The following is a 25,454-nucleotide window of genomic DNA, read 5'->3' as shown; positions in this document are numbered from 1 at the left end:
GCAAGAGTCATGAAAATAATTGCAGTATTTTAGCAAAAGCCAAACAAGAAGCAGAGAATATTACTAGAGTACACTGGCTGGTTTTCAGCTCTGTGGAGACAGCACCGATTGTCTTTCCCCACTGAATTACTATCTTCAGAAAACCAAGAAATAACCAGAGAATGGCCATAGAAGGGGTCCTTCAGTGATAAACACCACAAGGTTTACAAACAAAGAGAAAGGATTTCATTTACCTAACCAGCATATTGGAAAAACAGATTGAAAAAACCAACCCCAAAAAAACCCCATAAGTCATCAACAAGCCCTCAGGCCCTTACACGTTAGAAACCTGAGACAGAGTTTCCGGACCCGAGAGAAGGTTTCTCTTCCCCGTGCCACCCACCCAAACCCACATTGCTTTGCTGTGGTAACAGTGTGGATTTTGTTACATCATGTGATCTGAGCCTCCTGCTATCACCTTGGTTCAACAGCTTGCAGAAAGTTCATCCAAATAGAGAGATTTTAATCTGGTTTTGCATTTGGATTCTCAGTATTATCTAGAAGCTACATTTCTACAGCTGGTGATGCTCCCCTAAAACATATTTTGCAAATATTGTTTAAAACAGAAGTATTTGGGGATTATCTTGATGAACCTTCAGTAACCCAGCAGAACTGCTCCTCGCAGTCCCCCCTTGCCTGTTCCTGTAGCTCTCAGCTGCTGCCCGACCACAGCTCTTGGGTGAGAAGGAGGGAGAGAGGTTTCTACAGCATCCTGACCATATCTGGACTTCCACCCGCTACTCACCTACATCCTGTTCTTGCTTGAGTGAGTGGAAAACCGTCCAAAACAGAAAATTCATTCTGTTCTTTTTTTTAATAATGAAAAAAAAAATAAAAAGGAAATTCTGAGTATTTGAAGTCCCAGCTCAGAAATAAGTTTATTGAATACTTTCCAGTGAATGGAAATACCCAACCTGTGAACAGTTCTACCCAGTAAGCACTGAAACACTGTGACTTACACTGAAGTGTTTTCCTCTGAACTTTTTCAACTATGTCATGTCACCGCTTAACCAAAAAAAAAAAAAAAGAATTGTTCAATTTCTCAATGATGCCAAATACAGAAAGCTGAGATTATTTAACAGAATATATTAAAATAGGAAAAGGTCACTTACAGGGAGTGATTAAAATCATTGTTAGTCATTATTACCGCCAAAGCTGTAGAATTGTGAAAGAGAAACACGAAAGTCTTGGGTCTGATGTCATGGTTTATATCTTAATTTTGAATGATCAGCTCACTAAAGGGAACTAAGAATTCTCTCTCAGTCTTTCCAAGAAGTCATTACTAATGTGTTTATTTGGCACTTGAATATATTTGGTCTAAGTGACAAGTTGATGGCTTCCACCAGTTTAGCAACCTGGCATTTTCAATAAACTCAACAGCTAACAAAGATGTAAAATACTGAAGATACACTGGGGAAAGCTGCAGCAATTTCAGTCAAATTCCAGTTTGATGGTTTATTAAGTCTCTATGGCATTGAAATAATGTGCCAATGTCAGAAAGTAGAATGGCCTTGAGTAGAGAGGGTGAGAGCCCAAACCTTGTGCTCAGCTCCATCTCTGTTCCACTATCCCAGCCAAAACCATGACCATGCAGTCCATCCACAATGGACTCTTAAAACAATTCACTCTTAAAAGGGAAGAGGGCAAAGCAACTCAGCTTTTCTTCTCTGGGTTCTGCATGCTTCAGACATGGTTCCTCATTAAAAATTCACCTCTTTGGCCTCAGTTTAATCTCCTCAACCCAAGAACAAAATGCCATGCCATTACACTGAAAAGCATTCAATCACATTTATTCACTCTGAACAAATTTACAGATCAAGTAACTGCAATGAAGAAAAAAAATCATAGCAAAATCTGGATAATTTCAAGCTAAAAAACCTCTTACCTTAAAAAAAAAAAAAACATGTTAAAGGTGAAAGTATATTCAGATACTTGCTTTACATGCTGAAACACAGGCTCAATAAATGAATCCATGAGGAAGTGTCAACTAGTGTTATTCAAAACCTTTCTATATAGTGACTTAAACCATCCTTAGCATTTAAATCTTCCTTTTGGCCTAACACCTTCCATCCTTTTTTTTTTTTCATTCTATGGCTTTACAAATTTGTTTGGGGTTTTTTGTTGTTTTGTGGTTTTTTTTTAAAAGCTAGTAAGTTTTGGTTTTGTTATAGACACCACCATAAAAGTCAAAAGAATTTAGGGGTAAGTACTGATTTTCCTAGATTGTTATGCTGAAAGCTACAAAACTTTATATTACAGTTATGTTTACTTATCTTGAAACTATACATTTCTGCCTAGTGGTCTATGTTGAGCAACATTCCAGATGAGGTAGATTGAAGGAATATTTATCATTATAAGAACATCAGTGTTGCAGAGGGAATGAATTCAGCAAGGAATGTAATTACTCTTCTCCTCATGCTATTCCTTAATCTCTGGAATTTCAGAGAGTGCTACTAGCTGACTTTGTATAACCTGAGTTTTTTCTCACTGAAATCCCTGAGGTTTTATTTTTATTTTGTCTCATTTAATAATTTTTATAATGTTGGGGCTTTTTTAGCCTGATTGGAGGTAAAAGGCTTGTGTTACTCGGGGGTCTGCTAGTTCTGCTACATTTCTCCTCTCCTTTCTACCACTAACAAAAGGAGGATAAGAGACATGGAAAAAACTGTATTTGAGAGGCTCAGTGAACAATGGGGAGAGAACTGGATGTATTAATAAGGAGGGAATACATAAGTGCATAAAAGATGCACATTTGTAGCTAAAAAGCCTGTGGTACTCATTCTACTTCTTGCAGAACAATATGTTCTAAAAATATAGCATTTAGTTTCATTTTTTTGACTGAATGGAGTTTGAAGACAAGGATGAACTTTAAAAGGTTAGTAGCTATGGTCTGCTCCTAGAAAGCCTATCAGGAGATCTCTTCCCAGTCTGCTAAGCCTGCCCACATCCACAACTCACATGTCTACACTTATCTGGAAGGAGCAAGAAATCCCTGAGCACTAACCATGAAGGGCTTCCATGGATCCTTTTCTCTCTATTCCATTATCTTCTTCCTCCAGCACAATCAAGGTACCACTGTAACCACCCTTGCAGCACAGGGCAGAAACTAATGCTGAGAATGCAGACAGAAAAATGTCACAGTTGTCCAGAAAACACCTGCTGAGCTTTGCTGGGTAAAGAACCCTCAAAACAAAACCATCAAAGAATGAACAAAACAGCAACATAAAACACCTGTCAAAATATAGAAGAAATATTTTACACCTGTAAAATATAGAAGAAATATTTTTTAAAAAGTCAAGTCAGCACCTTCTTTTACATTACTAAGTCCTAGAGGGGAAGCTCAAATCAGAGTCTCATCACTATAAAAAGAATAAAACTTATTTCTTAGAAAACAGGTCAAGGTTGTCACCCCCTCTTCCCCAGAGGGGAAGAGTTTGGCAGTAAGGATTCGTCTTGAAGCCTTTGCATTAGTTGGATTTCAGTGGTTTAACATTTGCTAATCCTTTTGACCACCTCTCCTTAGACTCATGGTCCATCCTGATGTTTTTGCTGAACAGGCTCAGGACAACTTAGCTGCTAAAAATTAGATGTCTTCAGGCCAATATGGCCAAAGTAGAATCACAGTCTGGTGAGACTCAATACAGTTATCTGCTACTGCACAGAAGTAAAAAAAATTATATTTCTCTTTTTACACAAAGTATAATTAACCCAAGAAGTCCATGAAGGCAAGGCATCTGAGGACAGGCAATTGACAGGATAATAAAACTAAGCCTTTTTTATGAATATTCTGAACACCAGCTGGAAAGCAGAGGCTTTTCATACACATTTTCAAATTAAAAAAACACCCTCTTTGGTGGGATTTGACCAAGCCCCAGCTGATGGGCAGAAGCACAAGAAGCTCAGTCCATAAGTGCCCTCCAGAGAGTGCCCAGCCCAGGCACACAAAGGGTTATCCACAAACAGTCCATGCTCTGCCACCCCACGTGGTAGCACGAATAACCCATCCCACCCACTGCAAACAGAACCAAATACTTCAGAGAAGTCACAGTGCTTGCTCCAAAACAAAAAAACCAAAAACAAACAACCCTGACAGTGTGGTGTGAGGCACAAACACAAGTGCGAGCGGCAGTAACAATTGCAGGGCAGAGCTGGCTGAAGCCAGAGCAGGGAACCCACAGTGCAGTCCCAGGGGATTTCACACAGGCTCATCCTGAGCTCAGATGGGTATTTCTGGCAGAGTTGGAGGAACAGCCACTGTTAGTGATGCAGAAGGAAGAGCTGCCCAGTGCCTCACAGGCCTCTTCACATCTACCGTCACCTGAGGTTCAGGAGCAGGAATCAGCTTCCTCCTCTTTCTTTGATAAAGCAGAGTCTACCTGTTTTCTTTTTCAGGATTAGTGCTCTCTGAAGGTTCTGTTAAAATTAAAGAATGAATTTCTTCTTCTATAATTAACCTGTCAAAAGCATTCATGGGGTCGTCCTTTGCAGAGCTCTGAAAGAGAGGAACAATATTTTTAACAGTATTTCCTCATGGCAAGTGTTGCTTTTTCACCCCATAAGACATACCCCTGTTCCACAACATATACCCTGTATTGTGGTGGAAAGCCAAGGTGGCTGGGCAACAAAATGTGCTTTTCAGAGCCATGGCTTAGGCCTGGCTGACAGAAGAGATGTCCTCTGGAAATGAGGAACTGAAGGTTGGTGCTTCCAACTACAGCCAACGGGTGAAGCTCAGGCAGGAGGATGGAGAACTGAGCATGTACACACTTTGTAGAGTTTTCATACAGAGAAAATTACTTGGGGCAGTAACAAAACACTTGTGAAAGAACAACAAAGTGTAACTGCTACCACAGTTACAGCCCTCGTGGCCGAGAGTCCCATCTGGGAGAACAACATTCATGTCAAGGTTTGAACAAGGGCTTGTCAGTGTGCTTCTCTTTGGGTTTGTATAAAGGGCTACTGAGAGAGATCTATTTAGAAATCAGTTTCCTTAATGGTATAACGTTTATTTTCCCTGAAATAATGCACCACTGCAAGCCTTTCATCAACCAGTGACTGAAACTATAGCTGCTTTTGTTCTTTTGCTGATTTACTTCCTAGCTAACAGACTGTGATAAATGTGAGAGTGCTAAAAATGTTCGTTTCTGGAAGTCAAACACAAATACCTTAATTCAGCATCATAAATATGATTAAGTAGCAGAAAGACATGAATGCTCAGTAAAAATCATTTAATGGAGTTGCAAAAACAAAACCAAAAATCCTCAAACCAAAACCCACACAGCAAAAGAAGCCTGACAATCAGAAAATGCCACCCAAAAAACCCCAACCTGAAACAAATTTAAGGGACTATAGTAGTCTGGAGTAACAGAATAATGTAATTCTATTAATCTAGCTAGAAAAGTATACACAGTTGTGGGGGTGGGGAAAGAAATCTAAGTTTTGGGTAATTGTTTCTGAACAACTCCTAGTATTGTAAAATACTTAATCTTCATATTAAATACTTGCTTATACACAGTTAGTTATAAGTCAGACATAGGAGAAACAAAACTGCAAGCCTAGAGATCCCAGTTCAAGAGATTTGTTGACCCAACAGCTTCTTACTAACCTGGGAATCCTCGTTCTGCTCTCCAAACATGCGCTTGAGAATTTCCCTTGGGTCCGGAATTGGTGGAAGAATTAATATCTTCAGCCTTCATAAAGTTAAAAAGAAAATATTTAGATGAAATATATATTAATTCAAAAATAATTTAAAACCCACAGAATCATTTAAAAATGTCAAAATCATGTTTGGGTACAGTCAAGAAAATTTGTGGAGTCAACTTTGTCATCACTGGCCAGCCTTCATTCTCTGTGCAACTCTACCCATTTCTTATTTTTACTCCCCAAAACAGAAGGGGAACATTGACACAGGCAGATTCTAAATAACTTTCGTCTTGACAAAGACAGCAGCAAATGTAGGAGATCAATATTTACCTTTTTAGATAAATCAGTAGAATTATTGTAGATACTGCAACTATTAATGGAATGGTAATTATTAGAACTAAATAGATTGTAGAGTCCCTCTTCTCACCTGGAAAACAGAAATTGTTGAAACTTAGGGATATTTTGATAGGCTTTTTAGGAATAATGACAACAAAATAGTTAATTCTCCAATTTGTTCATAGACTCAGTGCTTTTACAAGTTCACTAGCACTTTTGTAGGCAAGGACAGTCTTGTTTTCCAAAGCTGGGATTATAATGTTGATGTGTTTGGCAGGGAAATGCAAATGAGCAAGACTCAGGGCTGAAAAATTGGCTACACTGGACTTTGCATAGCTCCACAAATGGCTCCACCATCAACAGCAGCACAGGCTGGGATTGGTGGTGCTGCTGAAGGACCAGAGCTCTTCTGTCCTTTTTTCACTCAAAATTAAGTAAGTACATAAGGAGATGATCCTTGACTCCCATTTATTTAGCAGACAGAAAGGTATTAAATGCCTTGGAGATGAAGAGTAAAGTAGAGTGCAGGGCCAAGTCTCTCACCGATGCTCCTTTCCTCGCTCCAGTCACTTTGGAGGTGGCTGTTGTAGCACTCCCGCTTTGGCTTTGCTCTCACTCTGAAGCTGTACTTGCTGTGAGCATCAATGCCAGCAATTGACACAGAACTCCTCTCAGACTAAGGCAAAAAAGAGAAGGCAATTTGCTTTGTTCAATTACCAAGGCATTCTCAGCCACTTCCAAGACTATTTACATTGTGAAGCTAATGGATTTTGAATGTTTTGATGGAAGACTTTTTTATGACTATGAAACCTCATTAAAAATAGGACATAGTGGAATTTAACAAGCACAGAAGGCCTTAATGCACATTCCAAAGCTAAGATTTCATCTCATTCACTGCTACATCTATCATGTAGCATTTGGCATCAATGATTAAACTAAGACTTAGCGTTTGGAACAGTGCCTTTTTAATTTTTTTTCCTTTTTCTGAGAAACATCTGTGATTTACCTTCCCTTCTTGTCAGGGCAGCATGACCAACCATACCAAAGTGTTCTGTGATGCCTCTACAAAGAGCACACACTAGATAGGATCTAACTGCACTTGTTTTTTATCCAAAATACCAGTTTCTGGGGAATGTTGCTAGCATTTGAGTTTGGGGTAGAATAAACAACTAAACATGCTCCACAGGAGAAGACTGCCACTCACTTTTAAATTTATCATGCTGTTTTTACCATTCTGATCACATAGAACATTCAGTGTGGCTATGGACATACAGCACGAGTCCATCCAGACACTGAACTCAATGCTTTTTATGTACACACTAAAATCAGTGTATCTGAGGGTGCACCCCTCTTTCTTCCCCTCCATCCTCAGTCTTTATCCCTTTGCTTTTCTCTCAGAGAATCTGAGAGATTCTCTGATCTTATCTGCACCAACAGCTGATTATTCTTTAGGGCAATCAGGTCACAGCATTTAAATCCAAAGCTGCCACACGACCACAGAGACCAACAGCAGGAAAACCCAACACCAGAACACCAAAGCCCATCTGCCTGAGAAGCAGACAGGCACCATTTCCTGAGAATTTAGTAAATCCCCCTTTATCAGACTGTTCTCATACACTAACAAATTACACTAAAAATGATGGGAAGGATTCATAAGACTTTAATGAATTTTGATGTACAGCTTTTACTAACATAAACCTACAGTATAAGAGAAAAATCCTACATTCACACAGCACTTCCAGCTCTGGCACCCAACCCAGTCACATGCAACTGCTCATTATCAACTGCAAATATTTCAAAAGATTCACAGAAAAAAAAGAACAGCAATGAAAACTTACTGCAATGATCTGACCAGTGTCCAAATCACCATTGCTATACTTAACTTCATACTGCAAACAACTTTTTGGAAAAGTTTCTGATTCACTCCACTTTACATCAATTCCATCATTAGTCTTTGACAATGTCAATTGTCTTGGTGTGGCAGGTTTTACTGAAATGCAAAATGGAATAATTAGTTCAAAAGTCTATTTCACTGCTTACAAATATGGTTCAGTCCTGTATTGCAGAACGCTACACTTACACCAGATTAAGAAGAGAAAGAGGAAGAAGTTAGCACCAGTAAGTCAAAAAAGGAGTAAATCCAACTAAAGAATAAGAGTAGAAGTTAATAGAAAATTACCTGTCATCCTTCTGCCCAGATACCCATCCCACAGAAAACAAACTCTTGTCTATATAATTTCAAATCAAAGGTCAGTAAAAGGGAGCATCTAGTCTCATTGTCTCATCCATACTTTATGAGGTGAAGTTTCTCAAACACAACAATGTACTAGAAATTCCTTATTTTAATTATATTGTTATGATGTGATGGTTAACTTACCGAGGGTGGTAGGATTTTTACTTGCACATACAGGCCTGACTTCTTCAGAATCTCCTCTAATCAAAATACTTATATCAGGATAAGTTCTCCTGTCTTTTGGGAAGGTAAGATTGAAAATGCATTCAAAGATTCCTTGGTCTATAGAGGAGTTGCTACAGCTCTTAGGGTTTTCCAAGCCATCAAACCTAGAGGAATAAATTATTCTTGTAAACTTCAGAAGAGAAGGACAGCAAGGGGAAGGCTTGCTTATAAACGTGTGTTACAAATTCTAAAGACTGATATTGCATTAAAGCTATGCTATAGCATATAAAAAGTAAAGCTAAGCAAAGTAAGCAGCCTCTAATTTATCTCAAGCTTCAGAAAGAGTCTTGTTTTTGTGAGGAGTGCCAAGGAGCAGAAAGAGAGGCAGGCTTGCTTTATATCAAAAAGAACAACTGCTGTCAGCTTTGGTTCACATTTTCCACACGGGAGAACAATTCCAAGGAGTAAAGAATATTTAGAAAACATACTAATTTGGACCATTTCTTGTCAGCAGAATTTCATCTGTGATAGAATGAGCTGATCAACCTTTAGCTCTACCTCAAGTAGCACAGCTCTTGAGACAGCTCAGTTTTACCTATTTAGCTGATTTGATTTTCAAAATGTCAGTATTCCCTTCCAATAATAGAGAAGTTAGGAAGACAAACTTCTTCCTTGCTTCTCTTTGTGGCCCAAGTCTCAACGAAAATACACCAGTAGCCTTTCCTCCCAGGAAAAACAGAACCAAAAACCCCACCTCACTGGCATTGTGGAAAATTTATCTTTCAGTCTAAAATTGAAGTGTTTTCTTAGTTTTTGGCTTTAAAAATCTAAAAATTATTATTCTTTCAAAGAAGCAAGAATTAAGCCACTTTGAAATCCCTGCAGTTACATCTTCCATTAAAATTAAGGGCAGGTTGAAAATAGATAGCTCAAGTCCATTAGCATTATTCCAATAAGTATCTCTCTACCCAGAAATTCAGATCATCAACCCTGCATTAGTGATCTTATAACAAAGAATAAGTTTGAGCAGCAGTTTAGACAGGGAACAAATAGTCCCCCCACATTTAATGTAGGCAGCAAGATTTGTGCTGTTTGCTGCCCAAATGCCCTGAACTGAACAGCTGGCCTGTGAGACTGCCACTGGAGAAGAGGAGCAGAAAGTTCATGTAGTTAGGTCAAATAAGACAGAAAGCTGATTTAAAACTACAACATGGGCTTTCGAAAAGGAAACTCCACTATTTCTACAGAAGCTAATGCAATCTGGGATTTCACAAGCCCCATCAAGGTGCAGAAGTATGCATAGATCAGCATGTACAGCTATCAATGCCAAGAGCTGGCTCACACAAGTCTGTTCCCTGGGAACAAGACACCATTTATGGCTGTCTGCCGGCCAGCGGGGAGGATGATGATAAAAAGATGTTCTTCATAGCTTTAAAGGTGAATCAGTTATTTACAACATTGAAGATGCAAACAGAAGTACTGCTAAGAGTTATTAATGCTTTCATGCCATTTCCCAATGCTTTATGAGCTGACACATACATTGTGAGTGATCCTCACTTAAACATCCTGCTTTCTTGGACTGCAAATAAAGCAACTAATACATTGGTCCATCTTAGTTCTTAATTATTCCCTCTTTGAATCAAGTGCCCAAATAGAAAAATATAGAAAGCAACAGCAGCTGTGTTAATCTGGGCTACAGCAGCAGACACAAAACAGTTATATCAACTTCCCAAAAAGTCTTGGCCATAGCAGCTCCTGACCCCTTCAGTGGTGACTCCTGACCCCTTTCTGTTGGATGGGACTGAGCAGTAACTTGGACACAATGCCCTGGGAGCTTTAAAAGCAACAGGAAGCAGACAAGTGGAATGTGTCACGTAAAACTAAAGATTAGTCCTAGAGCACTTTAGAGCTGGGAAGACAAATCTGCCACGAACCAGTAGAACAAAGTGTAGTTGGTGTCACTGCTTGCGTTCTCCCCACGATGCCAGGTACAAGCCATGTACTCCAGATTGTGCCAGACACAGCCCAAGTCAACAGCAGCAGTACCTGGAATACCTGCAAGGCAAGTTGGAAATGTTCTCTAAGATTTATTTTGTCCAAGTTGTCTCTGCTGATTCCAGAAGTAAGACATTTCATAACTGAAACTGGAAGACAGAAATGTGTTGGTTACCTCTCACACTACACTGCCTGTTCAGCACAACAAATGATGAATTCCAGCTGTTTAGAGCTTGCAATGGCTGAAAGCTCAGCAGAATAACTTTGAGAGGCAAGCCAATCACAACAGCACACCCCAGGGTTCACCAAGGCTGAACTGCTACTTAGAGTTACCAGATGCTAAGGTCAAGGTATTGAGTCAGGAAAATATTTATTTCTATTAATCTACCGGTATTTAAAAATAAGTCAAAGTAGCTGGTAATTGCAGGGAAAACTATAACAAAGCTAAATGTTTTTACAGCCATCAATGTCAACCATAATGAAAGGCTGACTATTTTTAGCTTCTCCAGATATAGTATTACTTACTTGATATTTATAATATGGAAATACCTCTGAGTCTTAAATATTGACAAAAGTAACACCAGGTAAGCTGACTTTTTAATTGAGACCCATATACCTTTAGACATTAAAATCTAACATTTGGAAACTCAAGTCACATCAATACAAATGAGTACTTCGCAATTGTGAATAGGTCAATGGATCACCCAGGCAGAGCAATTATGGAATAAAGTCTTTCATATTCAATCCTGCATTTCTGTATGAGTTCTTTACACTCTATTACCATATTACATTGTATTGGACACCTTTTCCTTGTAACAAATAGCAACATCTCCACGAACTAAAAACTAAATGCGTATTAAATGCAGGTCTACATTGAAAGTCAGAGCTTGCATTCTCCCTGAAGCAGCAACTAAGAGTATAGGGAAATGAAACAGGTTTTCCTATTCCAAGAAATATATAAAAATATTTCATCTGCACACACACTTTTAAAATCCCCAGCCTGTTTAGTACATGCTGTCCTAATGATCTCCTTCCCTGATTTTCCAGAACCCTTCTGGCAGACACCCACACAAGCTTGATAAGGTCTCTGATTCTCCCAATCACATGTGGTTTTCATCCATATCAAGTCATGCTCCTGGGTTAAGACAGACTTTTAGGCAAGAGGCTCATTTTCTTGCTGTACATCCTAACTTCAAGTATTCAGCAAAATAGCTTACTCCTCAAAGTCTGCTTCCTAACAGTTTTGCTGTGGACCCCATACTTCTGCATGCCAAGAAACAAAAAATACTTTTTCTCTATTTATTTTGCTATGCTTTGTAGACCTCATTCATCTCTTGAAAAAGACAGAACCCTATTACAATTATTTCATTTATTCAACAAGTTATTAAATTTACTACATTCCTCCCTCCTACATAGACAATTGTATTTTATGGGTTTCTGTTTATAAAGAAAAATCATGCAAAATAAACTGACAGATGTTAGTCATGAAGGCAGTAGGCTTAATGGAGTCAGAGCCATCTCCTGTGCCAGAACCACCAAAACCAAAGCAGCTCATACACCATTCCTGGGTTTAGATGGGGGGAAGAAAACCAAAACATTTGTCATACCATCTCAGACACACTGGAATTCCTGCCAGTGTAAGGATATATTACAGCCCTTCAGAAAGAAGGGCTCAAAGGAGGCAGAAGACAAGTAACAGGAACTACACTGCTGTTTTGGAAGAGCACTTCCATTTTACAAGCTTGCCCAGAAGACTTTAAGGATCAGAAGACCCCAGTTGCATTTAAAGGTGCTATAATCATTCTGTTTAAGCTTTATCAATAAAACCAGCCCTTGTGTCGGGTATTTCTCTATGATGCATTTTATGATTTCTTGTTGAAAGAGAAGAGAAAAAGCCATGTCTTCTCAGGCCAAGAGGGGTTTGGCCACTGCTGGCATTACCTTTTGGCAGGAGGGATGTCTCCACCCAGGGGCTGGGCTCACTGGTGTTGTCATTCTTGCACTCGCTTCTCACTCTGAGGCGCATTTCCTCACTCAAGTGCGCGTCCGTCACACGGAATCGGCTCTTACTCCATTCCTGGGTTTACATGGGGGGAAGAAAACCAAAACATCTGTTATACCATCTCAGACACATGGGAATTCCTGCCAGTGTCAGGATACATTACAGCCCTTCAGAAAGACTACAGCTCAAAGCCAAAGGAAACCACTGTCTGGCTAGGTGGGAAGCCTGAGCATCTCTTGGCTTTGCTTTTTTCTTTCTCAGGCGCAGTCAGAACTCACAAAGAAGAGCTACTTCTACCCCTGTGACCTACAGACATAAGCAAAGGCTACACAGAGATCAAGAAGTAAGTACAACAAGGGGGAAATGACCCTAGAAAAAGTCTTCATGGATACTACAAAATAAGCATGTTTATACTACAGTGGTATAAACAGGCACTTACAGATCTGACCTTCACCTTTCTGTGTGTGCACACATGAGGGCACGACCAACAGAATGAAGCACATTTGAAGACACAACCAAAAAGCAGTGAGATGAGTTTGGATGATTTAAGGAGCAGAAGAAAAATCCACCAAAACAAACCCATAAATGGCTATTAAAAGCAGTGACACCACATCAAGCCCAAGTATCTCATGATCTTACCATTTTGACTATGTTTGCATGAGAAAAAGGCTCACCCTTTTATCACACACTTTCTTGAGCATCTTTTGTTGGCCAAGGAGGATGCCTTTTAGTTAAGTGGAAACTGGGTATGAAACAAATAATTTCGTTATGGCCAAAGATTGCTGTAACCACTCATATATAAAAATAATAAATATTGGTGCTAATGAGAGGGTAAAGAAATCAAACAAATGGACAGATTAGGTTTGTCTAGGTTTAAAAGACAGATATCTGGCAAGGAAGGTGGAACCTCTGTCGGAATAAGAAATGTGGGCCCCCTTCCCACCAAATTATTATAACTCCAAAATAACGGGGCTTTCATGTAGGGGGATAGAATATAAGAAAATAAAGATAGTGTAAAAAGTAATCTTACCCCTAAGGAGTTGCAGCTGGGCCAATTATCAAAGATTAGGAACAGGCCTGACTTGACAGGCCACAGCTATAAGCAATGAGAAGAAGAGTGCTATAAAAGAGTGGGGTGGCTGGGTGAGAAGGGAACTGGAGTCAGTTGGCTGCTTTGTGATGAAGAAAGAGTCAGTGGTCTGAGGAGCTGACCACGAGAAACACCAAGAAGATATGAAACTTTTGCGATAAGGACACAACAGTATGGAACCCCTGCAATAAGATAACAACACTTTCAGGCAAAGACACAAGGAAAGGACCACCAGTTCTTGACTGGAATGTCCGTGTGTGTAACGCCGCAAACAGCAGAGCACAAACCCAGCCCGGCCTCCCTCGGCGCAGCTCCGGGCACGGCCAGCAGGGGCGCTGCTGGCTCCCGGCCGGGCAGGGGGCACTGTGGGCGAGCTCGGCCGTGTCTCCCTCACGCGCTAATGGCGGGCGGGCCGGCGGGAGAGAGAGCAAAGCGGCTTCCCCTGCAAACCCCAGGGGCAGCCGGTGTCAGTGCCCCTCTGGATAGCAAAAGGAGCTGCAGCAGGAACCTCAGAAGCAGCAAGCTGGAATGGCAGAGGCGAGCACAATCCCACAGTAATAAATGAAATGAATCAGAAACTCTTCAGCCGTAGCAGGAGCCACAGGGTGTCCGGTCGGGCAGGGTGTGGAGTTACAGTGCAGTGAAACACCCGGGGCAGTGGCACAGGAATGGTGGGGCTGGGCAGCGGCAGCCCGGCTCCTGAACACAACCAGGAGAGGCTCCCTCGAGGGGGAAGGGGCTCGGGGTCCTGGGTTTTCCCCGAGGCCCCCGAGCAGATGATGAGGGTCCCAGACCAGGTGTTAATAAGGCCCCAGTTCAATAGCCACCCTTATGAGCCTCACTTGTGGTAGGAGAAAACAGTGGGAGATGGGACTCCCCAGTGGTGGGGAATTCTTCCCACAGTGCAGCCTGAGAGCCCAGGAATGAGAGAGCGCTCAGAGCTGAGCCCAGCCCCTCACCCCTGAGCCAAAATGCCAAAGTATCTCTGCCCTTCCCAAAAGAAAACCCCCCAGCTAAGGGGCTGCAGCCAGCTGCACCCCTTCACCCCATCTTGGCCACTTCTTTTGTCTCTCTTAAGCACCAGTCGTTATCATCTCTAACAACAAGTGGGAGAAAATTTCCTTAAAAAAAAAAGTAAAGAAAAAATCCTAACCTCCAACAGATTCTTTGAGCAAAAAGATTCAGCAAGATGTACAGTCTGTTCCATCCTGTCCTGTGAAACTGCTGACCCTCAGTTCATTCATTGCTGATGACCTTAATATCTATTAGACTCCTCCAGAAACTTAGCTCTTTAACCATGGAGACTTTCTACTTGTTGATTTGTTAATGAATCAATCAAAATAGGTAAATAGGTTTCTGCTATGTTAATGGGTTCAACTGGCTCATCTAAAGCTCCAACAAAGATTTTTAGAGATCATTAGTGTCAAAATGAAACATCACCTTTTTAGCAGTGACATTAAATCGGCTCAGCTGTTTGCAAAACCAGAGTCACAGAATTATAAAATGCTTTGGGCTGGAAGGGAGCTCAAAGATCATCCAGTTCCAACCCCCTCGCTGTGGGTTCCAGCGTTCCGCTAGAACAGGTTGTTCAATGCTCCATCCAAACTGGCCAAACCACATCCCTACTCATGTCCAGGATATCCTGGAGCTGTGGGAAAAAATACAGTGGTTAGCATGAAAAGGCCAAAAGGACTTACAGCATCAGGCTGTAAGTCTGTTAACAGGGCTCAACAACAATGGACTGCTTCAAGAGGCATCATATCAATTGTAACCATATCTGAAATAGCAGCACTCTCTCCGCCACAGCTGGAATCTACCAAAGGCTTCAAATTCCCAGAGTTTGGAATAACGGATTTATCTTCTTACTGGCAATAAATTGTAAAAATACTTGTCCTACAGCCCATAGCAATGGACAGCACAGCAATGCCCTGTCAAACAGCAGCTAATCCACAGCAAGGAGCACATCTGGGCAAACCATCTAACACAGAAAAAGAAAGCCCAAAACAAATGAGTTATATGTCTTCAATTCCAGGCAACAAACATGCACCATATTGTCTTCAAAACACAACCCTCCCACAAATAATTGTAATTGCAGGGAGAGGGTAAATGGGGAATGTTAATTCTTGGCATTATCTCCAAAAGATGCAATACTGTCAAACTACAACTGAATCTGCATGTCTCTTTAAACTGAGTCCAAAGCAAAGGAGAAAAGCCTTTGCAAATTCCCATTTAACTCTCCAGTATGTAGACTGCCCTGTATCTAGAAAACTGCATAAGCAAAGACTGAAAGGAGACTTCTCCCATTATAATTACAGTACTTTTGTGTTACCACCAGCACTCAGTTATCAGAGAGCAACAGACAGATTTTTATGATCTGAAGATCCCATATGCTGGTATGATTCATTTTTGAGGTTTTGATCCCATGATAAGAATGAAATGCTATATTAAAATTGTATTTATATACGTGTATATGGTCTCCCACAGGGAGTTTTATAACAATAAGACATTTACTGGAACACAGAGCTCAAAAGGTGATGCACTTACTCTTCTGTCCTCAGGAACCCCATTAATGACGATGTCACTGGAATACTCCAGGTTGCAGCTACTGCTGATGTTCTCTGGGGGGTTCCATGTCCAGGTCAGAGTACAGATATGGGTCAGTGAATAGTTCAAGTTGGATGGAGATGGAAGAACTTTTGCTCCTGGAAGAAAGGAGTTACCAGTGTAACAATCCACACCTTACCATTAGTAATACTGGCAGATTTTTAACTCTCTGACAGAAAAGAACACAAATAACTTGTCGGCTTTGTCAACTCATGTTTTCTATCAGATAAGGTACTGCCCACTAAAGCGTTTCTATTATTCTTGTTACCTCAGCCCGTAAATATTTTAAGTATGCACAAATTACCTGAAAAGTAATTTTTAAGAAATTGCAGCCTGCAACAAGGCAGCGGTTGTGGTACTTGAGCTTTTGCGCATTGCAGGAAGATGAATCACACACTGAAACTTTAGTAAAAACAGCATATACATTTTGTGGAGCAATTAATACCGTGTTCTCCCCAAAAGTTATCCATCAGCATCGTTTTAAAGAGAAATCCTTAAAAAGACAAGTGATTACATCTTGCTAGTAACAGCTGTATCTTAGAAGCAAAATTTAAGCAAAGATTGCAAGCAAAGCAAAGATTGCAAATGCAAGAATGTTAAAAAACTACAAGGAAACCACATCGTTTTCTCAATTACCTATTAAAAATATAATGCTGTGTTCTGGCACAGTGAGCAAAACCAGTGTGGGACAAGTAGTAATTTACTGCTGCCACACTTCAGGGATACAGTTTTTACCTCCCCAAAAGCCAACGAGAAGCAGAGCAGGGCCATGACTCAGAGACGGTCACAGCGATAAATCCATCTGTGCTTTGACCCTTCCTTATCGTGTGCACTGAGTCAATGCCTACTCAAGACCCATCACAAACCCTGAAGATCATATCAGAAAACAAAGAAGGGAAATACGACAAGAAATGGCAAACTTCCAGGAAAAAGTAAAGTACGTGTCAGACATCAATTCTAGAAAACATTACCAACTGGGAATTCCCTAAAAAAGTAAGAGTGAACTTTGTTTTTTTTAAAGGGCTACTCTAATATGTACTATGAGAAGATGTTGAACCACAAGCCCAATTTCTGTTTGTCAGGGTACCTCCAGGTATCATCACTGAGCCACCACCACGTGTAAGTCTGTGGGCAGAGTGTACCCTCGTTACTCAATAGTTTCACAAACACTTCAAACAGATATCAGCTTGTGCTGCAGGTCCTCCTGTCCCAGGGAACCATGCTCAACCCATCTCAATATTCAAGTGAGCTCATAGGAAAAGGGCAGAATAATTCCATCAAGATCAGTTTTCCCATCCAGGTCACAGCACAGCCCCGTTTCCTTCTGCTAGCACAAGGAAGAGGGAAGATACAGAAGGAAAAGAGCTTCCTTGAGCAACAGTTCTGCTCAAAGCATCCATGACACCATTATTTTACATTTCCTAAAAGCCACAGCAGCTAAATCTAGAAGGGAATTCATCAAACTTCTGGAGCTCTCTCAGACCTTTGCATAGTACAGGAAGAGGCAATGGTAAAGATCAGGCACCATTATAATCCATGTGCTTGCACAGATAATGAGAATAATTACAAAGATGCAGTGATTTAGTTTGAATACGCTTAGTTTGTTTGAATAGTTAAAAATTTTGTGATTTTTGTTTGAGCAGAAAAGAGACATTTTTATTCTTGCAAAAATACTCCAGTGAGAAAACTGAACATAGCAAGAACATCTTTGCCTATTAGCTCTTCCACTAACAAAAACATAGGACAGGCTTTAGGAACAGCCTTGGGACATTAAGTTTGAAAATACTGAGTCTTTCTGATCATATTAAAAAAAAAAACAAAACAAAACATTTTCAACAAGATTACACAGCTCCAAGCATTCCATCTTGTCATGACTGAACTTTTACCTACAATAGTCACAAATCATTAAAAACTGTCTTCCCTGATTTCTACTCGTAAGTTCCAAACACTTTCTTCTAAAAGGTTTGATTAGAAGCCATTGCACTTAAGGTTTCTGGATTACTATCCACACAAAGAAGTGTTAACATTCCCAGCTTATAAATTAATCAGTAAATCATATTAGCATAAAAAGTTTAAATATAGTAGGTTTTTGAATAATCTACAGAGTTCTGAAGCTCGTGTTTTAATGTTTTTAATTCATAGATTTATTCACAGATTAAGCCAATCTCATACTTTTATCTGTGTAAAATATGCTCATGCTCACCATCTCATGCTCTCGTTATTAAAATTTCTGTAGCAATTTTGCAGAACAACTCAATGACCAACTACAAAATGTGGGCAAGCCGTTATTTCACTCTTAAAATGCAAAACCACAGCGGTGCTTCTAAGAAAAGAAGAACAGCAATAGCCAGCAGAGATTACGTGAGGCATAGAAAATATGTTATTTCTAAAAGCCCTAACGAGGAAACATCAGCAAATCCTTTGCTTCAAGTATCACGTGAGAGTGTTGTAAAGTAGTATAAAACTCATCATATTTTTATTTTGCTCTCCTGCATTTTCTGAAAGTTGATTTCATAGCGATAAAGTTGATTTCACAGTGATAAACCGAATTGCAGACAGTTGAAAAATAACATTTCGTTAATGTCTATAGCTGGGGTTTTGGATAACGTGAGCAGATAATAAACCTTCAAGCCCGCGTCCTTATGAAGCCCTCACAGACGCGCACGCATGTCTCCCAAAACTAAACCCTCGTACTTCCAAACTCGGGAATCCCGAAGGAAGAGCGGAGGCGCAGGGCGAGGGGGGCTCTGCGCGCCCGCACCGGCGGAGCCGCTCCCGCACCGCCGCAGGACGCGGGCACCGGGAGCAGGGCAGGGGGTTCTGCTCGGGGTTTTAAGGCAGAAACTGTCCTGGGAAACGAAGATGGAGCTTAAAACATTTCTACCGACCCTGCCTTAATGAAAGGGGAGAGCAGATTTTCAGCATCCCCGTTCCCGGTAAGCGACAGCGCAGGGCGCGCAGCCGGAGCTGCCTCGCACACACGGCTGACGAGCTTCGGGCTATTTCTACCACAAAATGAAAGGATTTCCCTTACATCCATGCCCGCGTGTGCGCGGAGCCACGGCCGAGCCGTCCGCCCTACGCACGAGGAGAGCAGCCCGGCACCGCGCCCCGGAGCGCAGCCCGCAGCCCGCAGCCGCTCCCGGGCCCCGCCGCCCTGCCCGCGCCCCGCCGCCCTGCCCGCTCCTACCTGCCGCCGCCGCGGCCGCCGCCGCCGCCCAGCACACGGCGAGGAGGAGCGGGCAGGGCAGCGGAGCTGCCGCGGGCACAGCCATGGCTCGGCCGCCCCAGCGCGGCCCCTCGCTCCCACTTCCCGTCAGGGGGCCGGACCAGCCGGGAAGGGCGGCGTGACGGGACGGGACGGGACGGGCCGGCCCGCCCAGGTAATCCGAGCCGGGCGGGAGGGGCGGCCCGGCCCCGCCACCTGGGCAGCCCCGCCCCGGGCTCAGGGCTGTGCAGCGACAGGAGCATCCCCCAGCCCGCACTGCCCTCCCTCTGCTGTCACCCCTCTGTGCCCCATGTGCTGCCCTCCGCTCCCCGCCGCTGCCTCCCGCATGGCCAGCACAGAGATTCACGGAATCGATTCGATTGCAAAAGACTGTGAGATCACTGAGTTCCCCTCCGCTGGAGCCGCCGGTGCCTCCCCGAGCCCGGGCTTGGCCGCGCTGCAGTCGCGGAGCGCAGGGACGCCGCGGGACGCGGGCGGTGCCCGCACAGCCCCTGAGGGGTCACACCCGCCCCGCTGCCCCGTGCCCTCCGTGCTTCCCACAGGGCGCTGCAGCGCGGCCGCAGGCTCACGAAGGTCTCGTTCTGCGAGTCAAAGTCGTTCTCATTTTACGACTGGGTTCGCACTTGTCTGCTACAGCTATTGAACCGTGCCCCAGACGGGTATGGTTCATGTCCTCTACCAGGAAAGCAGCTACGTTAGCACATCCCCGAGCAGTTCTCTTGATGTCGGAGCCTGGCACAATGCCGCTTTTCAAAATCCCTCCTGAAAATTCAGCTAATTTCTACAGTTCTCGTATGTGCTAAAAATGCATATTGTTCTTTTTTTTTTTCAGATCTGCCTTCCACAAACTTCCCCAAACTCCCTCTCCTTCAGCCCCTTCCAAATACAACATAGTCACTTGGAATTTTGCTCTCACATTTTTTTATGGGTGAGATGCAGCAAGTTTTCCAAAATTTTCTCAGAACTGGGAATAAGACATAAGTGCTATTTTGATTAATTTCAGGAGAATAAAATATTTGGGACAAAAATTTCCCTTCAGAACCAGAATTTTGTGGTAGCTAGCAAGCATGGTCCTAGTTACCACCCAAATACAGGTATTCTAAAAATAGTATAGATCCAGCAGGGAGGAAACTTGGCTGAGTTTCAAGGCAAACCAAAATCTGTTAGTAAAACTAACTTATTCCTAACCCAACAGAATGTTTCAGTATTTACTCAGCTCTTCAAAGAGTTTTGCAAGAGTGCATCTGCTTTTTAGACACTCATTCTAGAAAAAGGGAAGTGGAGCTTTTTATGATAGGGTGGGGAATATCCTGTGTTAATGCTGGGCTTTTTTTGCTTTTCTGCCTTTTTGTTCCCCTGTGAAATAAGAGGACTTCTAGTTGCTCTTTAAAAGTGCCCAAGGACCTTGCAATTATAAACAGATAAACATGTGGTGGAACATTTAAGCTGTGTGATGGAGATTGGATTGTGCAATTAGAGCAAGCACAGGCTATGCCTGCCAGTGAGGACATTTGTAGAGTAGAGCTGATCCAAGCTGATCCTCTCTTGCTTTCATTTTCCTTGCTATTTTCTTTCCTTCCTTCTTTCTGTTTTGTCCACTCCTTCTCCCAGAAGAGCCAATGCCAAGCACACATGCAATCATTCCCTGCTTTTGGCTGCCTGCCCTTCAGCGTTGTCAGACACTTTTCCCCCTCTCTCTTCCTTCTCCCTGAAAGCTCAGCTCGTTGTTACATTCCCGTCCCGATTCCCGGCAATCACAATTGCTGCCAGAGCCTTTGATCCCTGCCACATACCAGAGACTTCCCATTTCTCAATCTCACTGAGTCCTGTCCTGCAGCTTTCTGTTGCAAATCTCATCCTCACTTCTGTTCTTGTGAGTCAATGCACCTGCGCTGTGCTGACTGGAACTCGCACAGACACACCTGAGGAACCTTTCAAATGATCTCTTGAACAAGTACCTGGGGTATGGCTTCAGGTTTGGTATCAACTGATTTACAATCATCTTACTGACCTGCCCTTGGCTGTGTGCTCCTGCCTTTTCCACCCACACAAACAAAGCCAGTGATGGTGGGGACATGCAGTGAGTTTGCAGATGCAAGAAAAGAAAAATCCAATTTTTCCGGTGCATGTTCCCTAAATCAAATTAAGAAATTGTGCCAATGCCTGGTGTGCCTGCACAATTACCAACTCCAGCAAGAGGCAGCAATTATTAGCAGCAGAGTCATGGGGAATTGTCCCTTTTGGGACCAGAAGTTATTCCACATCAATGTTGAGATTCCTCCTTTCCGATTTTGCAGCAGCTTCTGTCAATACTTTAGGTCTCAGCCAAAATAATTACAGGCTCTTCAGAAGACCACTGGAGTCAGTTCAAAAAAGGACTCAAATGCAGCTGGATCTGAGGCACAAAAATCCAAAACTGTGTGGAAAAAACCCAGTCTGACTCACATGGCTCCTCACGTCCTGACCTTTGTTGTGCTCTTTGTTCTGTGCTCTTTGGGGACATCTAGAACTTTGTGATTCACGTTCACAACAGACACTAACTGTGCAAACTCTGAACTGCTGCCCAAGCCCTGCTGGAAAAGAGAAACTTTGTGGAATAAAACCCACCTCCTTTGAAGAGCCCTTTTGGGTGGGCATGGAACCCAGCATGTTTGTGCCAATGTTGTATAAATTCTGATAAATTCTATCACAAGCCCATGCATCACCTTTTCTACTCACTATTCCCTAAGTATGAAGATCTATTTGATTTACCTACTTATTTGGCAAGGGCCTTATTTGGCCTTTACTCACTAAGGGAGGCAGGGCACAAACCTGGTTTTACAGCTGTTTGGCCAAGGCTTGCAAGAGCTCCATACAGAAGCCCCAGAAGATAGAAGTAAAAAAAGCAGGTTTTCCTTTATCCTCTGCTGAGGTAAATAACAATTATACCTGACTTACATTACATAATGTAAGAGCTAGTTCAGCTGCCTGGGCATGTACATTATTGTAACCACCTTGTAGGTTGAGCCAGTTGAAGAAGAGCAATAATAAATACATCCTCAAAGAGCAAAAGTCTGAAATTTGTAACTTCAGAACAGAGCAAAAACACAACCACAAACTTAGCAGATTTTTTTTTTAGAAAAGTAGGGTCATCTGCTGGGATATTTAATTACTTGTGATTCAGGTCTTGTTTCTATTGATAAATCTGTGTGTATAACTGTCTCTGTTTTCCCGATGAATCATGTTTGTGGGATTTCCCTGAGCTGGATGTTGTGGTGCTCATGCTCCTTTAGGATTTTTCACTCAGCATCTTCTATTTATTGCTGAATAGTTTAGTATTCACCATTTCATTTGGGGCACTTCTGTATTTGAAGATTTATTTTGGTAACCTTTTTTAGGGGGTGCATATGTGATAGCTCAGTGCACTAGGGTTTAGTCCCATGAATCTTGCACTGCTATTAGCTTCTGATCACTCACCCTGTTCTGTGAAATGAGGGAAACAAACAAACAAACACACAAAAAAAACCCCTAGGCAAAACATGGTTATTGAAACACTTATTTTTCCTGATTTTTCTAGTCTTTTATTTTGACCTGGAATAAACTCTGAACTTGACTGCAATGTGACTTTTTTTTCCCTGGATTCCTGTCAAAATTACTCATTATTCAAGAAAAAGGAAGTAAAAAGAGCAGTATAGGATGGCTGGTCTCAGGAAGCTCTGGAGCAGCTCTGTTCACCCTCAGTGTCCAGTACAGCAGTTGAGAACCAAGGCAAGCGGGAGGTGTTGTTCTTTCACACACAGAAGTTTAAACAGGGCTGGTACAACACTCAAAGGTAAACATGCAGGATAAAAGCACTCCTGTTATGATTACGGAGCACAGGTGTTAGATTTACATGAGAACAGAGTAAATTACATCCAGCTGAAATATTATCTCTGTATCACAACTGGTTTGCCACTGCTTGGCATAAGCCTATTATTTGAAGTACGACAGTCTGGCAGTATAAGAATTAGCTGTACACAGTGCTCCTCAACAGAGTAAGAACCCCCTTTTCAGTTAGAGAACTCATCTCTGTGGACATCAGATCAACATGTGCTCCTCTCCTCAAGTGGGTAAATTGGGTAAAATGTAATTTCATTTCTATGAAGTTTTTGAGCCCATAATTTCCACTTAGGTTCTTCTCCAATTCTTTTGGGCCAAGTTACTCAAATCATAGTGGGGAATCCCTGGAATTTGGTATCTTTAAAAAGGGAAAACAAACATATTTTACCTACTTTAAGACAAAGGTATTATGTTTATGTAAAGTCTTATTTGATATCAAAATACCACGTTGTGAGGGTTCAAAGGTCCTCTGGAACAAAACCAAACATTACACGCTACAGGTATTCTCTCATCCATGATTTTTCATTTGCTGGCCTATCTCATGAAAAGTCCTGGTATCAGAAGAAGATTAGAACATCAAATAATATGTAAAAATACATCATTTTCTGAAGTAAGCTCTTCATTCCAGACTTTTTTTGTGAGAGGAAATGGAGTTCTGAGGTTATTTTTCTTAAACTGATACTTTCTAATCCTTCTGCAGAGAAAAAAAAGCAGTAGGTCCAAGAGAGAAAATGTTTATACTTTGCTTACTTGGTAAATCTCTAAAAGCAAATTACTGTACATAAAATTCTGGCAGACCCTTTGTTGCTTTGTATGTCCTATTTGTAAACCATCTGGCTCTGACACCCATTATCCAAACCAATCCTGATACTTTGAATAGCCAACTCCTCTTAATCCTCACAGATACTGCATCCCATTTCTTCTCCTTTTATGCAAAATTACCAAGGTATCCATTCTGAAGACTTGATATATTACACAGCAGTTTTACAGCAAAAATAATTAGAGGCACACAAATAAAATACGTAATGTTGCCAAACTGAGGTACAGAAAGAGTGCGTGCCAGGATGTCATTTGAAATATGTTCCACTAATTTTTCAAGACTAAAAAATCCTGCCATTCCTTAGGCAAGATAAGAAAATAAAAAATGTTAATGATAATAGACATTTCTATTCTTCTCAAACAGGTAGCAAATATGACGTACTCAATGTATCAGCTACTTAAAACAGGCACATATACAGTACAATCTCCAGATATATCTGTGAGTTAAGCTCTTTTAGCCACAAATAAGAAAAAATCTGGAGGATTTCCCTAAACTGGGACAATTAAGTAAGAAAAGGATAGATGGAGAAAATGTGATCATCTTCTTGGCATCATTGTCTAAAAACAGCTGTAAAATAATGGCCACTCCTCATCCTTTCTAGATGGGTTGAATACACAAAGGAAAAACAAGCTGGTTCGTTATCAGTCTTTTTATAACCAATCTAAAAAGAAGAATTTACTGTAGAAAATCCAGAAAAGTTATTTAGCAGGACAGAAAGCTAATCCTTAGGGCATATAATTTATGTAATTCATTAAAACCACAAATAAGTGTATCTTCTGAAATGCAGTGACTGTATATATCCTAATTGGACTGATATTAAGCACTTCTTTTTTGGCCCCAGTTACTGTGACAGCTTCCCAGTATACGACAGTGAAATGGCAGAACAACTCCAATATCAACAGCTTCAGAAGTTCAGACAAAAATTCATCTTGGACCATTAAAAGATATCTGAAGATACAAGTAAGAATTCCACTGGAATTCCAGTAAAGATAAGGAATACAAATTGAAAATTCAGCCAACAATATTATCTCAGAACATTAAAAACGTCCAAAAACATGCATAGGGATCTCCCTGCAAATCCAGGAAAAGGAGGTTTTCTGTAGTATCTGAAAGAGCTACAGTGCAAGCAAGAGCCTTTGGATGTCTGCATCTCATACATCTACTGACTCTAGTCAAGATATTCTTTTACTACTGATATTTAGAGGTCAATTAGCTCCAAAGGTATCTTGTATTGGATTGACTAATAATGAACTTCACACCTCTTAGTAAAGTAATTTGGAAAACTCTCACTACATGCTTTTACATATTATTTGTTGAAAGATAACAATGAGGAAGGTGCTAACCATATTTACACACACTAATCTCTCTTCCTCTTACTTAAAGTTTGTGCTAAATTTAGAGCCTGTCTGGCACAAAAGCACATAGAAGCAGAAATGTGGC

At 41.4% G+C, this 25,454-nt stretch overlaps 1 protein-coding gene across 1 annotated transcript; it reads right to left on the bottom strand.

Moving 5' to 3' along the window:
- Window positions 1-4,411: 4,411 nt before the first annotated feature.
- IL13RA1 (interleukin 13 receptor subunit alpha 1) lies at window positions 4,412-19,382 on the bottom strand. Its single transcript, XM_058032522.1, has 10 exons — window positions 19,298-19,382; window positions 16,048-16,202; window positions 12,353-12,488; window positions 10,351-10,471; window positions 8,396-8,580; window positions 7,857-8,008; window positions 6,562-6,694; window positions 6,013-6,109; window positions 5,645-5,729; window positions 4,412-4,531 (listed from the first exon to the last, which is right to left on the bottom strand). The coding sequence occupies exons 1-10, from the start codon at window positions 19,380-19,382 to the stop codon at window positions 4,412-4,414; spliced, it is 1,269 nt and encodes a 422-aa protein (XP_057888505.1).
- Between the last annotated feature and the right edge of the window lie 6,072 nt (window positions 19,383-25,454).

Source organism: Melospiza georgiana, chromosome 12 (assembly GCF_028018845.1).
Source record: "Melospiza georgiana isolate bMelGeo1 chromosome 12, bMelGeo1.pri, whole genome shotgun sequence".
Classification (NCBI taxonomy): domain Eukaryota; kingdom Metazoa; phylum Chordata; class Aves; order Passeriformes; family Passerellidae; genus Melospiza; species Melospiza georgiana.
Note: the sequence above shows the minus strand (reverse complement) of the source record. Positions and strands in the feature narration are given on the sequence as shown.

Excerpts from the sequence above, each read along its gene's own strand:
- IL13RA1 (XM_058032522.1), bottom strand. The coding sequence starts at position 19,382 with ATGGCTGTGCCCGCGGCAGCTCCGCTGCCCTGCCCGCTCCTCCTCGCC. Across the intron at positions 8,581-10,350 it reads AACTACACTTTGTTCTACTG|GTTTGATGGCTTGGAAAACC; the intron begins GTTCGTGGCAGA and ends TTATTCCTCTAG. Across the intron at positions 5,730-6,012 it reads CTACTGATTTATCTAAAAAG|GCTGAAGATATTAATTCTTC; the intron begins GTAAATATTGAT and ends AACTTTATGAAG.